This window comes from Balaenoptera acutorostrata, chromosome 15 (assembly GCF_949987535.1).
Source record: "Balaenoptera acutorostrata chromosome 15, mBalAcu1.1, whole genome shotgun sequence".
Classification (NCBI taxonomy): domain Eukaryota; kingdom Metazoa; phylum Chordata; class Mammalia; order Artiodactyla; family Balaenopteridae; genus Balaenoptera; species Balaenoptera acutorostrata.
This window is the reverse complement of record NC_080078.1, coordinates 34,441,168-34,462,710: the sequence shown is the minus strand read 5'-3', so window position 1 is coordinate 34,462,710 and position 21,543 is coordinate 34,441,168. Positions and strand designations below refer to the sequence as shown.

The 21,543-nt window shown below is 43.6% G+C and overlaps 1 protein-coding gene across 7 annotated transcripts in view; it reads left to right on the top strand.

Moving 5' to 3' along the window:
• Window positions 1-21,543, top strand: part of RBFOX1 (RNA binding fox-1 homolog 1) — a 1,515,726-nt gene that overhangs the window by 264,832 nt on the left and 1,229,351 nt on the right. For all 7 annotated transcript variants that reach the window (XM_057529156.1, XM_057529157.1, XM_057529150.1 and 4 more), the window contains exon 2: window positions 5,224-5,286. In XM_057529156.1, coding sequence (XP_057385139.1) covers window positions 5,224-5,286 — 63 coding nt within the window. The remainder of the gene's footprint in view (window positions 1-5,223; window positions 5,287-21,543) is intronic.

Genomic DNA, 21,543 nt, shown 5'->3' with positions numbered 1-21,543 from the left:
TCTAAAGTTAGCGACAGGGTGAGGAAGCCTGCGTCCCTCTCTCTTCCCCGACTTCCTCCCTCCCTCCCTCCCTCCCTCCCTTCCTTCCTTCCTTCCTTCCTCTCTTCCTCTCTTCTCTCCATCTCCCTCACTCACTTTCATCCTTCCTTCAGCAAGTACTATCACACGCCTTCCATATCCACTGCAGTGTGGTCAGAGGTAGAGTTAAAACGGTGAGCAGACACACGTGGTCCCTGCCCTCATGGAGCCGACATGCTGGTGACACAGGCAGACTTGAATTAGAGCATTTTCAGCTGACTGTGAAGTGACAGCTGTGAGATGCACTCTGAAGGAAAGACAATGGGCTCGTGAGACCGCGTGGCCGAGGTTTCCATGAGGAAGTAACGATGAGAGCTAATGGGGTGTTAAGAGCGTCCCAGGTCAAAGACACAGCATACGAAGCATCCCTGTGACTGGTGGGGAGTGAGGTGTGACCCAGAACTGGCAGGTCCCTGGGGCTGGTGACACAAGGGGTCTGGAGGAAGGGTGTGCCTGCTCACTAACTAACAAACAAGGCTGAGGCTGTGGCCGGGAGCACACCGTGTGGGGCGTCCGCCTGTGTCCCCCACCGGTGTGAGCTTTGTCCTCAACGGAGTGGGCAGCCATCCACCTAGGGCTGAAACCATCAAGTGGCGTGGGTGCATTCATAGCTTGGAAAGATTGCTCTCTGCCTGCTCCGTGGGGGGCTGAGGGGGCAAGTGTGGAGAGAGGAGATCTCAGCAGCTCCTCTTGGTCACCCGTGTGCGGAATCCATGAAGCAGTGCGTGGCCGAGTCTATGGACGTAGAAACGCTGCAGTAGCCAGCCCTGTTGAGAGAGTCCGAGTTAGAAGCTTAAACTACACACTGCCTGCCCAGGGGTCATCAACTTCAGCATCCTGGAAGTAATTGGTTCGCTGTTCTGTGCATCCATTTGGATGGAGTGCCGAGGTGACTGCAGCTAATGCACGGAGTGAGCAGCTCTGCCTGACTTTGTTCCGACGTCCTTTCTGTTCCCTTCACTCGCAGCTCTGTAGCTGGTGCATAGTCTCAGTGCCATGCAAATTCCATCCAATTTCACTGGGACCCAAGATTCTCCCTGGTCACAGATTGCTCTTTAGGTAGTTTGTGAGAGTAATTACAAACTCAGGACAATCTTAGTTTTGTTTTGTTTTATTTTAAGTGACATCACTGCTTTGGAACTCTAGGTCCTTAGATTTTCCTTGTCGTCTGTTGCCATTGCTAATGACCATTTCTGTTCTCACCGTGTAACAATAGTTCTCAGCCTTTGTTTTTATAGAACAATCCACCTAAAGGATTTGACAGGTTCTTATTAGTGTAAAGGATGGGGGGGTATAAAATTCATTTCAACTGCAGGTTGGATTAAAAACAGATCCAAAGGTGTGGGCATGAAGCTGACATGGATGTGAAATTAATCTTACCACCTGCATGCCAAGCAGGGGAGCACCATAGAAGGCCATGATGCGCAGAGGAAACTTCTTTCTGGAGTAAAGTTCAGTGCCCTTCCTTGGTGCTGTAGCACTTTGGGTCAGTGAGCTTCCTAGGCTGTCCAGTGTGGTGAGCAGCTGCTAAGAGGCTGGGCACTGTGCCAGGCGGCAAGGCTACTGGGTTGGCTAAAACATTGTCCTTGCCCTCCAGGAGTCCACAGCCTGGACAGGCCAAGGCTGCAGTGGGTTAGAGAGAGTGTATGATTCTTGTTCAGATAGAGGAATGTGCAAAAGGCCATGGGGCACCTGGAAAAAAAATCAGTCCAGCTGGATGGGTCAATGAAAGTTACAGAGAGAAGTTTACATTTGGGTGGACCTTGAAGAATGAGTTCAAATTGGGCCAGGAGATAGGCAGCTCTGGAAGGAAGATGTGGCCAAAGGGTTGGAGGTGTATAGTGCTACGTGTCTTTCAAAGTAGTTCAATTTAGCTGGATCTTCAATGTGAGTGAGTGTCTTAGGGGATGGAGGAAACAACTGGAGAGGAGGAGGGGCAGGGGTTAAGAAGGTTGAACTTGATCGTAGGACCTATAATAAGTATATCTATGGATATATGATCAGTCTACCTAGGAACTACTACTACTACTATTTCTATTATTAGGGCACAGATAATTCTCCAGCTGAGGCATACTCTGAATTTATAGAAGATAACCATATAGTTTGATTGTTCATTTCCTAACTGTCCTAACTCTTCTTTCCACTTCTTCTGGTTGCATTCTTCTTATCATTAAGATCTCAGCCCCACTGCCACTTCCTTGGCAAGGCCTCCCCCAGCATCCCTGACCAAGATCTGTCTTCCCCACTAGACTGTAGGCGTCAGGAGGACAGTGTTAGGCATTAAAAAAGACTTAATAAATAATAATAAAATTTTAAACGGCATCGACTTTGTACCAGGCACAATGCTAAGTGCCTTACAAATATTAACTTTTTTTTAAAAATAAATTTATTTATTTATTTATTTTGGCTGTGTTGGGTCTTTGTTGCTGTGCACGGGCTTTCTCTACTTGCGGTGAGCAGGGGCTACTCTTTGTTGTGGTGCATGGGCATCTCACTGTTGTGGCCTCTCTTGTTGCGGAGCACGGGCTCTAGGCACGCGGGCCTCAGTAGTTGTGGCTCGCGGGCTCTAGAGCGCAGGCTAAGTAGTTGTGGCGCATGGGCTTAGTGGGTCCACAGCATGTAGGATCTTCCCGGGCCAGGGATCAAACCCGTGTCCCCTGCGTTGGCAGGTGGAGTCTTAACTACTGCACCACCAGGGAAGCCCCCAAATATTAAGTTTTAATACTCACCTCTATCCATTGAGGTAGGTACTATGTTTATTCCTATTTTACTGAGACAAAGAAAAGTTAAGTGTCTTATCTGTGGTCACAAAGCTAGCAGGTAGTGGAGATGTGGATGGATGGAAGGAAGGAAGGATGGATGGATTGAATGAAGGAAAGAAGGATAGAAGGGTGGTTGGATGGATGGATGTGTCACTGAACCAAACTTTGGTCCATTCTCCCACTCACAGTAAAGCCAATCTACTGACACTAGGCTGTGGTGAAGGGAAATAATGCATTCACTGTGGGCACCAGACAAGGAGGGCAGCTAATGCTCAAAAAACCCTAACTCCCCTTATGGGTTTCAGGGAAGAGTTTTTAAGGGCAAGATGAGGGAGGGAAGTCACAGGGTGTGTGATCAGCTTATGCACAATTCTCTGATTGGTTGACGTTGAGGTAACAGGATGGTGTCACAGGGGTTAACATTATCAATTCTCAGGCTCCAGCAGGTCTGGGGGTTACATACTCATGGTCATCATGTAGTTAACTTTGTCCATTTGTTGGGGGTTTTAGTACCTGTAAAACAACTCAGGAATGGGCATCAGATACTATTATCTAGGTACTTCAGGGAGGAACTAAAGATTCTGTGACTGCCATATGATTGATTTACTGTTTAAATTGTTTCTAGTTCTCCTGGCCCAACTCTACTTTTGTCCCAACATGTTCACAACCTTTCAAACATTAATTCTTAAGCCAAGCTTTTGTGACTCAGGGGAGACCTGGAAGACTAGAGCTTTTCTGCAAACAAGAAGGAGGCAGAGGACATGGTGGGGGTCTGTCCTGGGAAGGCCCCATAGGGTCCTGCTTGGTTACAGATGGATAAGCACTATTACCACCATCCTCAAGCTTCATAGCTGTCTGTACCCTCAGGCCTCTCCAGCCACTGGTCTCTCTCTTTCCAGTATTTTGGAACCTCTTGATGTTATCAGATCTTCTAATTTATCAATACCAGTGCTAGTGAAGTTTTAAAAAAATGTGAAGTTTAAAAAAAATGGTTCATATTAAAAAGGGGAAGAGTATTTTTTAAACATATATCTGCCAATAATGTTTATAATTGAGCTCTGAAACTTGTGAATTGCATTGAGTCTGGGTATAAGTTATATCCCTACTTTACAGGAGTAATTGAAAGGGCACTGGATCAGGATTCTAGAACACTGAAAACCAGTCCCACCTCTGCTACTTAAGTTTCTTCCAGAGAGGGAGCAAGTCAGGGCCAACTCTCTTTGGTGCAAAGTGCTGTATACATCTTTCAGATTTATTAGTAAATCTTTTTTTTTAATTTATTTATTTATTTATTTATTTTTGGCTGCATTGGGTCTTTGTTGCTGTGTGCGGGCTTTCTGTAGTTGTGGCGAGTGGGGGCTACTCTTCGTTGTGGTGCACGGGCTTCTCATTGCGGTGGCTTCTCTTGTTGTGGAGCACGGGCTCTAGGCACGCGGGCTTCAGTAGTTGTGGCTCACAGGCTCTAGAGCCCAGGCTCAGTAGTTGTGGCGCACGGGCTTAGTTGCTCCACGGCATGTGGGATCTTCCTGGACCAGGGCTCGGACCCGTGTCCCCTGCATTGGCAGGTGGATTTTTAACCACTGCACCACCAAGGAAGATCCCTCTATTAGTAAATCTTGATTTTTCTGGTTGAAGATGACCTTTCTCCCTGCTCACTGAGTTATATGATATTATAATGGCCATTTGCAGCTCAGGTGATATTTGGTTTATTTAAATATTAATAAAAATGAATCTTCCTCCCTCTGATTGGGTGACAATAACTATGTTTATAAAATTTATTATTGATGGGACACCTTATATCACAATTTTATTCATTGCAAAATAAAGTCACTTGGAACCTTAGCTATCACGGGATTGAGCATTACAGAATCTTCGAGTTCTAGAATTGAAGGGAAATTTAGAGTTGGTTTCATTCTGCCTAACTCAGTTCAGGAGATTCCACAATAATATCTCTGAAAGATCAACCTCCCGTCTTTCCTTGAACACATCCTGTGACAGAGGGCTCACTGTGTAAGACAAGAGTATAGCAGAATGGTTCTAAACTTGGTGCCCAACTGCCCAGGTTCAAATCCAGGCTCCCCTACCTGTATGCATACTTTGTTCAACTTACTTGAGCTGTGCGAGTCTCAGTTTCCTCTTCTGAAGTAGAGAAAATAGTAACGCCTTCCTAATTGGAGTGTGAAAGCATGCTATGAAAATATATTTGAAGATTTGCTGTTAATCATTTTCATCATCATCATCACCATTGTCGTTGTTAAATTTACCATATAATCAAGCACTTATTTTAGAGGTTAACCAGATAGTACTATGACAAGAAAAGATACAGACACAATTCAAGGATACATTCCTCAATACTAAAGTCTTCCCTTCTCTTACTCCCTAGGAAACTGCTCAAAGAACTCATGCAAGTGGAACTTACAGCTTCCTTGATCAGACTCAACATTCAGTAAGTGCTACCGCTTTTGGAAGGCCATTACAGAATTCCATCCATTGCTTTGATCCTGTTTGTGATGAAAAGCCTCTTCTGCAGGCCTGGGGTTCCCACAAACACTTTGCTGCCTGCCTGTGTCTTTCTTTTTGGCCCCACTGAGTTGGATTCAGAGATGAGAAGAGGCTTTGCTAGGTAGAACCCCGGAAAAGAATAGAGAAAATGTCTGAGAGTGTGGATGGGTTAAACCTACCATTACTGCCTGGGGGTTAAATTAAATGTGCTTTTGTTTTCTTTTTGTTCCCTAAATTTTTCTCATCAGGAGACATTGTCCCACTCTCCCAGTCACAGGACCCTGCAAAGTCAAAAGAAATGGCAGCAATCAGAGGAGTTAGTGAGACCATATATTTCTTGAAGCATTTAAGAACAGTTCATTTTGCTCTTTCTGAGCCAGAATACATTACTCCTATATAGAAACTACTGCAAAAAAGAAATTCTGTACTTTAAGATGCTGGGGTACATTTTGGAAATTTCATTTGTTTTTAGCAAGTAAGCACTTTCCACCGTCTGCCTGTCTTATTGGACGCAAGGACTTTATTTTTGGTGAAGCTAGCAGTATTTTGTCCAATTTCTCCAACTCTTATTTTTTCTGATACACCAGCATTTGGGGGTAGTGGTGACATTGCATCTCATAAAGTCTCTGCCATCAGCTCTCCTCTGCAGGAGTTCTGCTGGCGAGCAGCTTGTTTTGGGAAGAAATCTATAATATTGTAACCATAAATATCAAAATTTAAAAAGGCTAACTTAAGGAAATATTTAGTTTTTTCCAAGGTGTAGCTTCCTTCATAGGTTTCAGAATTTCTTAGCATATCCTACTTCTGAGAGTGGTGGTGACTAATTTGACACATCAAATATCATAAAGGGGCAGGTAGAATTGGAGGCTGTGGGACTCCAGGCCTGGGAGAGGCTGATCAAAGGGAATTCTTTCACCCTCAATGGTATTGCAAGACTCCCCTTATTGCTATGGCATTTGCATATGCGAAGGGAGCTGGGAAGGAGGAGGAGACGGAAAGAAATAAAAAGATGGTGTATTCGCCGCTCAGCACATCAGAATGACTTCCTGTAACCCTGATCAGCTAAAGCCTGTATCACACAGGAGATTAGACCCACAGCTTTTGTTCCCAATAAGAAAGGAAACTTCATGTCTAATTCCCTACATGCCACATCTATCCGTTAATGCCTTTGAATTTCAGGCTACAGCATTTCTTGAAAACTGGGGGATTTTGTAAGCGAAACAAGGAGGGGGCTGTTCGGCACGCAGTCTGTTCAGATCTATGTGGTGTGAAGTTAAATATGCATGTTGCTTTAGCTGTTCCTGTTTCCAGTAGTTTCCTTCTCCTGGATGCCTCGCTGGTGCTGGAGCAGATGGGGGAGGGGTAGAGGGAGGAAGGTTCTGAGGGTGGGTTTTCTGATGATCTGTGATCCTCCCACCTTTCTCTTTACCTTCTCGACATGCTACAAGTTACTCCTTCTCAGGAAGAAACCCATGTTCCCTTCCTAGATTGGAGCTGATGTTTCTAACCTAGGGGAGGCTCTAGTCCCTGAGATAATTAGTACAGTGTTGTAAGGAACTCATGTTAATTTGTCTTTGGATATGGTATTTCCATATCTAGAACTGCAGTTGGAAGAGAAAAAAATTATTAATTTGCTGCTCCAAACCAGTGTGCAGATATCTGATAATTTTTTTGAAAAATTAAAAAGGAAGAAATGGAGCACCTCCTCGCTGGGGATATTTAGAGCCGTTGCCCAGTCTCTGTGCCTAAGAGATCCCCATGCTTTCCTGTGATCATAGCTTCTCTAGCACAGAGAATCAACTCCCAGGGCCAGCAAGTCACTTCCCCTAGAACATAGATGGAGTTCTGGGAGGTTGCTTGGTTACCAGGAAAGCAGATGATCTGACGTCTACGTTGGGCTACGTGCCTGGTCCTTGTGTCCTCTTCACCAGTCACATGTGTGGTACCTCATGGGGGTCAGGAAACTGCTCCAGCCCCTCATGGGATTTGATGGGGAGCAATGACTTTGCAGTTGGAATTTGCTCAGATCTAACACTGTACCTGGACTGATGTTGTGGCTAAAATCTTCCCTTGCTCTGAGACAGGGTTCGATGTCTCTGTTGGCTTCAGAAAATCAATGTCCATTTCCTGCTTTGAAAGTTTAGCTATTGTGTGTTGTTTATTTTTTTTTTTTTCCAGAATGTTCCATCTGTACTGGGGCCCTTTGGACACAGATTGGCCAATGTACATGATGCAGAGAGTTAGCTCACATGACCCTATGTCTATGTAGGCTTCTAGCTCCCCACATCCCTTTATGACCTGTGTCTAGAAGGAAAGCTGCAGGAGGCTGGTGGTAGCAGGGTCATTTGCTGAACTTCAGCCTGAGAGTAATTTCCTACAACTTCGTTTGTTTTTGTTTTTTTTTGTTTGTTTGTTTGTTTTATTCGGCTGCTTTGGGTCTTAGTTGCGGCACATGGGATTTTCATTGAGGCACGCGGGCTTCGTTCTGGTTGTGGTGTGCGGGCTCTAGAGCGCACAGGCTCAGTAGTTGCGACATGAAGGCTCTCTAGTTGTGGTGTGTGGGCTCCAGAGTGCACAGGCTCAGTAGTTGCGGCACGCAGGCTTAGTTGCCCTGTGGCATGTGGGATCTTAGTTCCCTGGCCGGGGATCGAACCCGCATCCCCTGCATTGGAAGGTGGATTCTTAACCACTGGATCTCCAGGGAAGTCCCAAACAACTTTTAAATTTAACTTGCAGTCGAAGCCTTCCTTTGACCTCTGTCTCCTGTCAGATTACACTTTTGTGGCATGCTATATCAAAATTATAATTAATTCCTTAACTGAGCAAAAATTAATCTAATTTTTGTCTTTTTCTTTAGTGCAGTGCCATCCAATAGAATTTTCTGTGATGTTAAGAATATTCTTTATCTGTGCTGTGCAGTATGTTAACCACTAACTAGATATGGCCATCAAGCACTTTAACATGTGGCTACTGCAACTGAGGAACTAAGTTTGTGATTTTACTTATTTTTAATTAATTTAAGTCTAAACAGCATCACGTGGTAGTAACAGCCTACCATGTTGGATGGAGCATCTCTAGATCATAGGCCCTCTGAATACAGGGGCCAGGTCTAAATTGTCCATTCTTGCACCCAGGCTGATAATAATCAGCTGTTATAGCTCAGTGTGGACATGGGTTGGTAAACTCCTTCTGTCCCAGATCCCTAAGCATCTTTCACACCCTGCAATTCCATATGCCTTATCCCCCCACATGGACCCTTGATCCAGAACTAGAGGGTTAATGACGCGCCTGCACCATCCTCCAGCACGCATCCATTCTAACTGGTTGGTGCCTGACTTATGCTGGTTGTTAAATAATATATAAGCTCTGATTATGTCCATAATGTCTACTGTAGTAATGGCCATAACAGACAATCAGTACTTGTTGGATATAGTGATGGGTGAACACATGGAGAGATGGGAGGATGAACAGATAAATGAATGCATCTCACCTTCTGATGGTGAGAATGCATCTCACCTTCTGATGGGAGAAACAGAACTGACATTAGAACTGGGTCACCCTAATGGCTATTTTTTGTTCTCTACTTACCACTCAGTGTTCTTCTTCAAAGCTTCTACCTCTGCTTTGTCAACTGCTAGACCTAGAACAACTGGCTCCAGATCTATCACTGAATTCCAGTGCCATGTGCAGCACAGATTGCTGTATCTCTCCACTTACTTCTGGCTGTCATTTCTGACTACAAATGCCCAACCCTGCAATCAGACCAAACCCCACTCACTCACCCAAGGACACCATTCTCTTCCCATGTACCCCAGTCCCAGGCTTCAGTCACCACTGACTTTGTCTTCTTCATCCACCACCAAGAGAGGGATGAGTCTTTGATCTGGGCCTCCTAAAAGCCTCACTTCCACCCCCTCTGTTGGCATACCACTCCACAAACTCCTTCTTTACATGGGTGTGAACTCTTCCTAAGTGGTCCTCATGCTACCTTCCCCCAGATTCCATCCTCTATATTGAAGGACTAACATTCCTGAAGCATGAATATTATCTAGTTACTTTTTCAATAAGCTAGTTCCTACCTAACACTTTAGGGATCTCTCCAAGGATCTCTAAAGACCTTCTGTTCCAATTGGGCAAGTTGATCTCTTGACTTCTAAACGTGTTTATTTCCCAACTCCAAGCATTTGCTATCCTTGATCTCTCACCTGTGCTCTTAGTACAGAGACGTCTATACTTCTGTATACATTTCTGTTAAGACCCTCCTGGTGAAGGAAATTTTCCCTGTGTGCTTGAGTTCCTTCATTCCCCTTTGTAGATAAAGAAAATACGAAGTCTCTTTTCCGTGTAGAAGGATGACCCCCATGATAATATTTTTAGAATCTGGAGCTCAGTGGAGCAGACAAGAGTAGAACAGTGCAAGGGTGAATGAATAGGAAGAGAAAGAACAATGATTGTCACTCAGGGAGGTGGAATTCTCTCGAGTTAAAGAAATCAGCAGCTTGGCTGGAAATGGGAGAGGTCATGCATCATTTGGAATTCAAGATGGAGGGGAAGCAAGGGCAGGAACAACATAAGAGCATTAATTTAATTGATGGCCAGGCCTAGGGTGGGTTTCATGCCAGTTGATTTGGAGTCCCATGGTCTAGAGGGCACAGAAAAAGATGCTCACTGACCTTCTCATTTGCTTTGTCATTTGACCAACCACCAGCTACCACCAGACACCCTTGTTCACACATTCCGTATGTGTCTCTCTTGTCTCTCTTAAGCTGCTGCAAAGCAGAGCTCTGATAAATTCTTCCTTCTCTCCCTATCTCCCCTCTGCCAGATTGGGAGTAGGAACTCAGCGGATATTTTTGATTTAATGAGTATATGCAAAGGGGAGGCAATAGAGGAGGGTATAGGCAGAGACACAGAAGAAGAAAAACATCTCCTTCTGCTCCCTTGTTGTTGGAACAGGGAAAGGTAAGAAAGAATGAAAGTTATAAGGAAGATTTGTGTGATAGTAGGATTTCAGGACCATGGATAGAGAAGAGAGAAGGCTGAAGTGGCACCCGTGGCCTGCCTTGTGATTCTCCATCATTTCACCTAGTTTAAATCTGCCAAGGCACTCATCATGACTCCAATTATCCGATTTATTACTTGTGTATTATCTTGTCTCCTCCATTGGGCTGGAGGATCTAGAAGGCATGGTGTGTGTCTGTCTCACTTACTTCTCTATCTCCAACACCTCCCAAATGAGAAGCACATACCTATTTTGAATGAATTTTTGAGTTGCATGGATTAATGCTTTGAAAGATGATCACCCTATTTGTACTTTTAACCATTCTGTCATCCATAATCCCCCACAGTCCACCTCCACCCTGCGTCCCAATCTAGATCAATCTTTGAAAAATCAAGAGAGCCAGGCTCGTGTCCTGGCATTATTAATTGACTGTGTGATTTTTTTTTTAAAGACTTGTTTTTTTTTGATGTGGACCATTTTTAAAGTCCTTATTGAATTTGTTACAATATTGCTTCTGCTTTATGTTTTGGTTTTTTGGCTGCAAGGTAAGTGGGATCTTAGCTCCCTGACCGGGGGTTGAACCCACACCGCCTGCATTGGAAGGCGAAGTCTTAACCACTGGACCGCCAGGGAAGTCCCCGACCATGTGATTCTTAACAACGCATTTGACCAAATTTAAATTTCCTCATTAAAATACTACTACTAATAATAATAATGAATTGAACTCAAACAGTCTGTAACTAAGGCCCCTTCTAACTTGGAATTCAGTGAAGAAACAAGAAAGATAAAACTAGGCCACAGAAGAGAAGGCTGAAGGGGAGTGTCGTTATCTCAGCAAGGCAGAGATTGATGAGTTATGACCAGCAGTGGTTCTTCCCTGCCCCCACCTGCGGGCAGAAATGAGCCCCTTGTCTCCTGGACAAGAAAATGCACCAGGTAGGTTTGAGACTAATGCAGTACTGATATTCTGCTTTCTCTTTACTGCCTTAATAGGTTGACATAGTTTGGTCCACACTCACAGGTTGCATTAGAGAATTAGAGGAAATAAAAGCAGGTTTTGCCTGCAACCTCTTACACTGGCTTGAACACCTAAGAGGCAGAATGTTTGTATTCATCCTGGTTATTCATCAGTTCCCAGCTGACTGACCCAAGGAAAACAGTGACTTGGGATTTCTGCTAAATCCCTTCACTTAAGCTGAAGATTAGATCTACGTGCTGTTTCTATTCAACATTGTAATGTGAGGTTTTTTATGTAAGACATTGGTGAACCTGTAGTAATGGCTGGAAATTGCAAAGCACAAACAAAAAGTTTGGTAAAATGGCTGGTTAATAAATTATGGAAGCAAGGAATTTGGTTTCTCCAAATGGAGGAGGCTACCGATTTCTTCAACTTTTGAGAAGCTCCAAAACAGAAAGATAAACTTTCTCCAAGTGCTGATAGCCGGAATATTTTTTTAAATTTATTTATTTTATTTATTTATTTTTGGCCGTGTTGGGTCTTCGTTTCTGTGCGCGGGCTTTCTCTAGTTGCGGCGGGCGGGGGCCACTCTTCATCACGGTGCGCGGGCCTCTCACTGTCGCGGCCTCTCTTGTTGAGGAGCACAGGCTCCAGACGTGCAGGCTCAGTAGTTGTGGCTCACGGGCCCAGTTGCTCTGCGGCATGTGGGATCTTCCCAGACCAGGGCTCGAACCCGTGTCCCCTGCATTGGCAGGCAGATTCTCAACCACTGTGCCACCAGGGAAGCCCCCAGAATATTTTTTTAAACATGTGGCTAGTTTCTTTTGAATTCAGGTAATTATTCCCACAAATGAGGATTCTTGCCTCAGAAAGTACCAATCTCAACTCTGGCCTGGCATACAGTCAGCACTAAATAAATGGTAACAGTGATTACCATTACTGTTATTCAGAACAATTACATATCTGAGAAGTAATCTCTTCTCCCACTGACTGACGTGTGTGCATGCGTGTATGTGTACATTGGCAGGTTCTTTAATTCATTGGACCTCAGTCCCCGTATTTAAGAAGGATATATCATCTTGAAAAACTGTATCGTGGTACATTGCAGCTCAGGGTGCTAAGACAGTGACATATAAGTGAACATTCTTACCCTGCTAATGTCATTATGCACTCATTCATTGACAAATAACTGAAAAAATTGGATTCTTGCTGGGTGCTAGGGATATTACTTTGAACAGAGAGACACAGGGCCCTGAATTCATGATAAAATTTTAAGATAAAATTTAAGTAAATAAAACAATACAAGTTATATTAACTATCCTGGAGCAGCCAATCACAGAGAAGAATAGATGTTGGACTCAGAATGCAAGGGAATGATTAGATCCATCTCAGATGTGGGAGAGGCCAAGAGTTAGCCCTGTCAGAGGTAAATTCTTCTCTTCCATCTTCCCTGGCCAGGTTTGTTTGTTGTTGTTGTTTGTTTTTTTCTTTTGGAGCTGACTGGCCTTCCTCCTGGGTCTTCCTTCCCCTTCCCCGAAGTATCAACATGATGCCCTTGCAGGGTGCTTGCTCCCCCAGAAGTGACCATTGACACTGCACAGGGCTGGGCTTTCCCGACCAACAAACCGTAAACCTCCGTCTGCAGAATCAATGCCCCTTTACCGCTGCTAAAGCACTAATAACAGAAACGTCCCTGGCCGTGACCTACCTGAGTCATTACACACTAATCATCGGAGGCAGTTTCAAGCAGATTGACTAGTGAGCGGCGTCCTCCCCAGCGTCCAGGCAGGAGGACACGTGGCTGCCTTCACAGCGCCTGAGCAGATGGCCGAGAGCGTTGATCGCTCTCCACAGCCGGTGCGGGTCTGGCTCCAGGAAGGGGAATCTCCACGTCTTGCATGCAAAGCTGGGCTCTCTCACCCAGGGGCTCTGTTCCAAGTGCCCGCCTTCCATTTCAGAACAGAATCCAAGCTCCCCCTGACCTTCTTTGTGCCCATTTGAAACCTATCACCCAAATAACTCTCTAAAGATGGCGAGGAAACAAGGTTTACCTGCCCCTCAATCTTTCTCATATGCACCACTGCCATGAACCATAGCAGTGAATTCCTTCCCCACTTTCCCGTGTCATGCCTGTCCAGATACGTGGTCCAGTGCCATGGCCATCATGGGCTTGTGAATTGGTGTTACGATTTCTTGATTTAAGTTTTAGCTTGAGCATTTGTTTCCATGTTGCTCTATCACTCCCTACAATTGTAATTTTGAGGGTTACACAATATATCAGCAGGATGATGCTTTACTTTATTATGGAATATCTGGAGGTTTCCGTTCTTTTCCCTAACACCATTATTGCCAGAGTTAATTACTTAGCATCTATAGAGTTTTCTTCCTTGGGATAACTTCCTGGGGATATACCCCTGAGGAGAATTACACAGTCAAAGGATAAGAGCATCTTTATGACTTTGGATGCATATGGCTAAGTCTTTTTTTTTTTTTTTTTTTTCGTAAATGGATGGTGTTAATTTACAACCAGCTCATTGTATTTTGGGCTTTCTACTCTTAGCTGCCTATGTTTTATTAGCCCATAAAGAGGATTCGGATTATATTTAAGAGGAGCTAGGCAGTGGAGTTGGAAACGTGAGTTAGATCAAATCTTTACCTTCAAGGAGCTCACAGAGTAGAGGGAGAAGCCAGATTAGGAAATAACCCACTGCTCTCTGACACGGCAATGCCCCAAGGAAAATGGCACTTAGGAATCCGTGGATTCTGGCACACGACATTATTTCTGAGACTAGCGTAGTTCAAGAACTTCTCCCTTTGAGTAATCTGAGATGAACGTCGTGTTATTTCTTTTTTTTTTTTTTTTTTTTTTTTTTTTTTTTTTTAAATTTTATAGCTACTTTATTTATTTATTTATTTATTTTTGGCTGTGTTGGGTCTTCGGTTCGTGCGAGGGCTTTCTCTAGTTGCGGCAAGTGGGGGCCACTCTTCATCGCGGTGCGGGGACCGCTCTTCATCGCGGTGCGCGGGCCTTTCACTATCGCGGCCCCTCCCGTTGCGGGGCACAGGCTCCAGACGCGCAGGCTCAGTAGTTGTGGCTCACGGGCCCAGGTGCTCCGTGGCATGTGGGGTCTTCCCAGACCAGGGCTCGAACCCGTGTCCCCTGCATTAGCAGGCAGATTCTCAACCACTGCGCCACCAGGGAAGCCCTCGTGTTATTTCTTGACAAGGGTTTAGAGATTTGGGAAATCAGGAGTCTGGTGGTTCTCCAGTCCCATGTACCCTTGTTATATCCATAAATTCATTCATGACAACTCTGTTGCGTGCACTGTGTTCTCAGTCTAATTTTATGGGCCATCCACTCCAGTACACTCTGAAAATTCTGTGGGTAGAAGTTCGTAAAAGTTGTGCATTGCTAGGCCAAATTGTGAGCCTTTTGGCTGTGTGTGCTCAGTAGACCCAGTGGGTTACATCCAGTAATCTAAGTTCATTTCGATTCAAGTAAGGGAAGCAGCAGTCATGGTGGAAAAAGCACAGATTTTAAGACAAAAAATGGGGATTCAAATCTTGGCTCTCTAATTCTCAGTTCTGCAAATCTGGGAAAAGTTACGTAATCTTTGTCAGCCCCAGTGTCCTCTTCGATAACGAGGACAACAGTAGTAACCCGTAGGTTTCTTGCGAAGATTAAATAAAAATTCCTCTTGCCGGGGAGAGGGTGTCTGCTTGGGAAGAAGCTTTGGGCTGGGGAGTGGGATGCTGAGAGCAGAATCCTGGCGGCCATCAGTTCAGCAAAAGATAGCAGCAAAAACACTGCTCTGTTTTAGCTGGGGGAGACCTGGTTGTGGTCTGACGGGCAAGAAGCTGGGAGAACTGAGGCACAGCATCCAACCAGAAAGTGTGTGGGGACGGCCCCCAGGGAAATCAGTGGCTCGTACAGAAGTTCAATTTGAAGTCGTTTGCTTTGTCATAATCCAATCGTCCACTCTGTCTGCCCCGTTCCCCTGACTCCCAAGAGTAAAGCTAACCTCTCCCTTCATACACTTATATTTAAAATGTTTTTGAGAGCGAGATTTTTATGGACGTTTCATGAAGTGCTGAGTTCCTGCCTGGGTCCTTGCCGAGGAAAACAGGTGTTGTCCTCAATCATTTTGAAGGTAACAGCTAACGGGTAGGACATTTGCTTACATGCCAGGCCTTGGGCTAAGTGTTGTGTGTGCATCACCTCGTTGCATCCTCGTGAGGACCTGTGAGATGGGTTCTGCTAGCTTCTGCGATTTCGCAGATGAGGAAACCAACCCTTGAAGAGGTTTCATGGGTTGCTGGTACTCAGATGACCTGCAAGTGGTGGGGTTGGGTTGGACTCCAGCCATCTTGACTCTGGAGTCCACACTCTTTTTTTTTTTTTTTTGAGTCTTTATTGAATTTGTTATAATATTGCTTCTGTTTTTTTATGATTTTTAATTTTTTTGGCCGTGAGGCATGTGGGATCTTAGGTCCCCGACTAGGGATCAAACCTGCACACCCTGCATTGGAAGGTGAAGTCCTAACCACTGGACCACCAGGGAAGTCCCTGGACCCACACTCTTGGCCACTGCACTAAGTTCTTTCGATGTGCAGGACCCTGGGTCAAAATTGCCAGTGGGGCTGTGCATTTCATCCAAGAAATAGTGGCAAGGACTTTTGGCTTCAACAGGGATTGGAGGCTTGTGGTGCCTGAAGATCTCAGCTAATGTTTAGGTTGTTTTTGTAATTCTATAAAGTAGGTGACGTTGATGACCGGTATGATTAAAGACAAACTTCTATGGAGCTTTCCTTCCTCTTCCTCTTTCTGTCCATGCAAAGAAAGAATGAGAAGCATCAAGTATACTACACTGTGAAAATGGAAACTGAAGCCTTATCTGTGGTTACCAGGGACTCTGCATTAAACAGAGACTCTTGTTAGTCAAGGAAAAGTAGAGCCACCAAGAGCCACAAGCCTAAGTCCTTCTGATGCTCAACATGCTTGTAGATTCAAAGTGGTTCGACTCTCCCATCAAAGTTTTCACTGGGTTGCAACTGAAGTTCTATTCTGAGAAAAAAACAGAAAACAAAGGCAGAGGACTAACAAGCAAGGAACTGAATTGTGCCTTTGAGATTTTATATGTAGTACATATATAAAATATACATATATATTGTTTAATACCATGAATATTCATTTGTGTTCATAAATATTTTAAAACAGAATTATGGGGATGGGGAAGTAAAGAAGGATTACATCTATTTTGGTCGAAAGTAAAAAAAGACCTTGTTATTCAGAGCACATGGTCCTACCTCGGCATGGTGGTGGCTGACACAGGTTACAAGCTCCCTTCCGAAGGCTGACTCTGCAAATGCGACGTTGAGGAGCCAGGAGGCGCCACGTCTGCACAGGGCTCCTGAGAAGGCTTGTGCGTCTTAACATCCTCCTGAGCAGCCCTCACGGCGCTGAGCTCAGCGCTGCTGACAGTACGTGTCAAGCCCTCTATTCCCCCTGTGAGAGCTTTGATCAGGGATGTGGTCAAAGGAGAGGCATAGGAACTGGCGTCCCACTGTCTCTGTGATCCTTGTCCTCATCTCTTCCCTACAGGAATTGCCATCTCACTGTATTAAGCAGGTGGCTGGAGCCGTGCTTTCATGCGCTTCGACAGACACACATTGAATCCTCTTCTATGCCAGGCATTGTGCTAGCTGCCAGGGACATAGTGATAAACAAGACAAGCAAGTTTCCCAGACCCGTGGGGCTTATAGTCTCCAGAGGAAACAGATATAGACAAACAGCCATACAAATAGAGGTATAAGTATAAATTGTAGTATCTACTGTGAGATAAACACACAGCATGTTTTAAGAGTCCGTACAGAGTATGGTAACTTAATTTGAGTGATCAAGGAATTGATATTTAAGTTGAAACATTCTAGGGAAAAGTCTCTGGGGATAGGGCAAGACATTTGGGGCTTTTGAAGAATTAAAAGAAGGTGTGGTTGGAATGAAGTGCTATCAAAGGGGCATTTGGTGGTGTTGAAAGAGTGGACGGGGAGAAAGATCCATCAAAGTACAGATTTCAGATTTTATTCTAAATGCCGGGGGCAGTCATTAAAGGATCTGGAAAAGTAAGGAACATGATTATACTTGTGTTTTTAACAATATTGCTCTGGCTACTGTATTGAAGATGGCTTGGAAGGAGGCAAAGTGGCAGCAAGGACAACAGTTAAGAGGTGTGTTGAAATAGTCTAGGAGGGAGGAATGACCTTGGCTTGTCATGGGGTTGTAACTACGGGGATGGAGAAAAGTTCAAGGATCCTGTCTACCTGTCTGTCTGTCTATTTGCCCATCTGTCTGTGTATTTATGGATCCATCCGTCCATCCACCATCATCATCATCTATTCCACGCTGCATAAAATCCATTTGCTCAGTTCTTTAGTGCATCAGTGACCAGCACCACTATATTCTAAGTCCTGCAGAAATCACAAAGCTGTTTTTGTTTTGTTTTGCTTTTGTTTTTTTGATTTTCTGTTTTGCCCCAGGAATGGGTAAATAGTTTCTTCTTCCCCTATTAAAGTTCGCTTGGAGGCAGTCCTGTTGGCTCCTCTGTTTCCCTTTGCCGCTGTCACGGTTTTTACCTCAGATGACACCATTTGCTTTACATAAGTTCCTCGTGCATTGAAGGCTGACATTCTTAATCGTTCTGTCACCTGTGTTACAACAGGCTGCTGAAAAGATACAAGCGATGCCTGCAGGAGATAGGGCCGTCGCAGCAGTTTGTGTCACACCAGTGGAATGTGAGGTAGCAGGGAAATAATTAGTTTAGTTAGATGTAAATGGAAGAAGAATGAAGACACTACTAACATGTGGATTCCTGGGAGGCGGGGTGGCCACCTTCATTTCAGATTTGAGGAAGAATAATTGAATCAATAGCTATGAAAATGAAAGCAGTATTAAGAGACTTTTACGGCAACGTATAAGGCAGGAAGAGCTAAATTGAATCAACCTGCCTTTACTGAGTGCTTATTATGTACCTGTCACTGTGTGAGACATTTTAGCCAAACAAAGGGGAAAATAATTGCAGGACATAAATAAGTCTTTACACTCCGTGGGGAGTCAAGATTTCTGAACATGTGGATGCTTCAAGCATATATTAGAAAGGTCGAGTAGCAATTATAAGCTACGTTAATAGGCAGCATTTTTAGAGATAGCTTTGACTATAAGACTCTGTGACTATGACTTAACCTCTCTGAACACCAAGTCTCTCCTTTGTAAAATGTTCATATGACAACATGGAGTGCCATAACATACATACATACACACACAGACATGCACACACATACACACACACACACACAGATGCTGGTTAGGGCTCCTCAGGGCTGCACTCAGGTACTGGACCAGGAAGGCGGGTGAAGAAGATGCCCTTCAGCAGCCATTTGGTTTTTCAGAGTCTACTATTTTAGTGAATTATTTAAAATATTCCACCTGTTTAGAGAAGAGTAAGTCAGCGTAAACCTTGACATGGACTAGAAAAGTTAAATAGGTGTTGAAAAACATAAAAATAAGGTTTTTCTGAGGATGCCCACTTCTTTCTATAAAAGTTGTAGAATGTATACATGTCAGTATATTAGCTGGACTTTTCCAAAGCCTGGGCCATTCTAGTAGATCTTAGTAGTTATGTGAAAATATGCTAAAGTATTCATTGTATTCCATCATTGAATCCATTGTCACACACTGAGGTTCTCAAGGTCCTAACACGTCTTTCCTGTGGTGTGTTCTTGCATGTTGTTTAAAGCTGTTTTTTTCTGTATCTGATACTTCTCTTTTTTAGTCCTAAGACTTCTCCATTTCTAGTCTGCTTTTTTATTCAGTTCCTCTTAAAAAAAATCTGTTTATCATCCTAACTTCTCTTTTGTCTCAGTCATTTCTGTCATTTGTCTAATTTTTCATTAGCTTTTCATTCTTGATTTTTTTCATAATTCTCTGTAGAATGGGTCCAGTCATTTCTACACACCTGAAAACTCTTAAAATTTTAATTTAAAAATAGAGATATTTTCTTGCATGTCTTAAAAATAAGACAACAGACCCTAAATGGAGTCACTTAGCTAAGCTTCGGCTCTCCTGGAAATGGAACCTTAAACAAGTCAGTCAGAAATTGCCTGATCAGCACTAGTTAAGTCATCTGACTGATAGAACCCCATCCCCTAAAGGAAGGTAACTTTGCAATAAACAATCCCCTTTTTTGCCTAGTATAGCTGCCTTGTTCCTGCTCCCTCTGCCTATAAAAGTCTTTCATTTTGTGGAGCTCCCTTCTGTGTGCTACATTGGATGCTGCCCAATTCATGAATTGCTGGATAAAGCCAATAAGATCTTTAACGTTTATTCCGTTGAATTTTTAAAATAGTTTCATTAAGTGTAAAATAGGTGACACATATTTAAACGTATAATCTCATAGGCATTATAACTTGGTTTCTAAAATATATTTTATAAATGAATGCTTAGAAACTTGGAGTGATTTTCTTAAAAAACAACAACAACAACAAACCTACATATCACCTGTCAGTTTCATTATTTATCAATTAATAGAAAAGGGATTTTTTCACATCACTAGGTGATTTTCTACTTCCTCATTTGTTGGAGAAATAAAAGAACACCACCTTATGCTAACCCTCAGAAAGGCATAACTACTTAATACCCTGAAGGCTAAAGAACAATTTAAGTGAATTAAAATTACTTTACTTTTAGAATGGTGGAGTAGGAAATGGAATGGTTGGACTCAGAAGGATTTTTCTAGAGGTAGATTTTAACAGTTGAATAGATTTGCCTTGATTAAAGAAGGAAATGAGAACTTGAAAAGGAAATGCAAGTATTACTTTAGGGTTATTGAGAAATACTGGCTAGGGGTGCTGAAGAAGATAAGAACAATTTGTCAGCCACTTGAGAGAAGTAGTTTTATTAAAAGTCAACCGAATGTTTCAGAGTGGTCATTATATAGTGAGAAAAGGTTCAAGATCCCATGGATTTAGGCACTTTCAAATCTGAGTATCTGGATTGAGTCATAGGGAGTTTTGTGTCTAGGCTTAGTGAAATCAAACTTTAGACAGAGGGCAGGCAAATAGATTCCTTCTTGCTTGCCAATTCTGATTAGGAAAGGCACCCTGTAGTTTTGTTGAGAAGAATGCATCTGAGCTCAGCAGGAAAGTGCTGTGATTGATTAGCAATGTCTTCCAGGGGTACAGGAAGGGGGAGTGGTAGCACATGTGCCAAGTATTACCGTTCTACCCTAGACAGGAGAACATTTTCCCTTGTGGTCAGGGAGGGGAGCTGTTTGCTTCTGGAGACTGTATCTACTTGACTTGGTGAGTAAATATTAAGATGATTTCATTTCATATTACTGTCAAGCAAAAGGGAGCAATGTCATCCTAGAGCCTCATGAGGAATGTTACAGTTCCGTTGGGGATGCCTATTAGGATTTCTAACCAAATTCCTTTTCAACACAATGGTTTAATTGCAAGGAAAGTTGTTCGGGGAATACCATTTGATGGGGTTTAATCAATTTATGCTATTGGATTCTGCTGCAGATTATACTGATCAACACACAGGGCGGACTGGGAGACTTGGTTCTATTAATTTCAGGGAAAGGCGATTTAGAATGGAATATGATGGCTTTGAAGCCGATGTTCTCATTTTTGAATTTGTATGGGTCCCAGGTGGAAGGCCTTGGCACTGTGTGCTGCTGTATCCTTCCTGAATCTCTCTAAGCAGATGCTTTATCAGAGAACAGAGCCAGCAAAGGAAGTTGTAGAGATGTGCTGTTGGTAAATGCATCTAGGGAGACATTTTCTTAACCACCCGTATTAATTATAATAAAAATGGAGTGAATTTGAAAATTTAAAAATAAATAAAAGTGGAAAATACGTCATAAAAACATGTAACCTGCCTTGTGATATTTTACATCTCTATCATTACTCTATGCGTGTCACCTGGTTTTCCAGGTGCATAATAAGCATCAGTGGTGGGTGAGGAAAGCAGGGAGCCAGGGGAGGAGAGCTGATGGACGGTAGAATCAAGCTGCCGTCTTTGAAACCAGCCTCCGATGGTTGGCAGCTTCTCGTCCTCTCTGAGCTTTGCTTTTCTCATTTGGAAAATGGATCAACAAATCAGAAGGCTCAGTGACTGTTATCGATCCTGAGTCCCGTTTGCCGATGAGGACATGGCTCAGAGAAGTCAAGACCCACAGGTA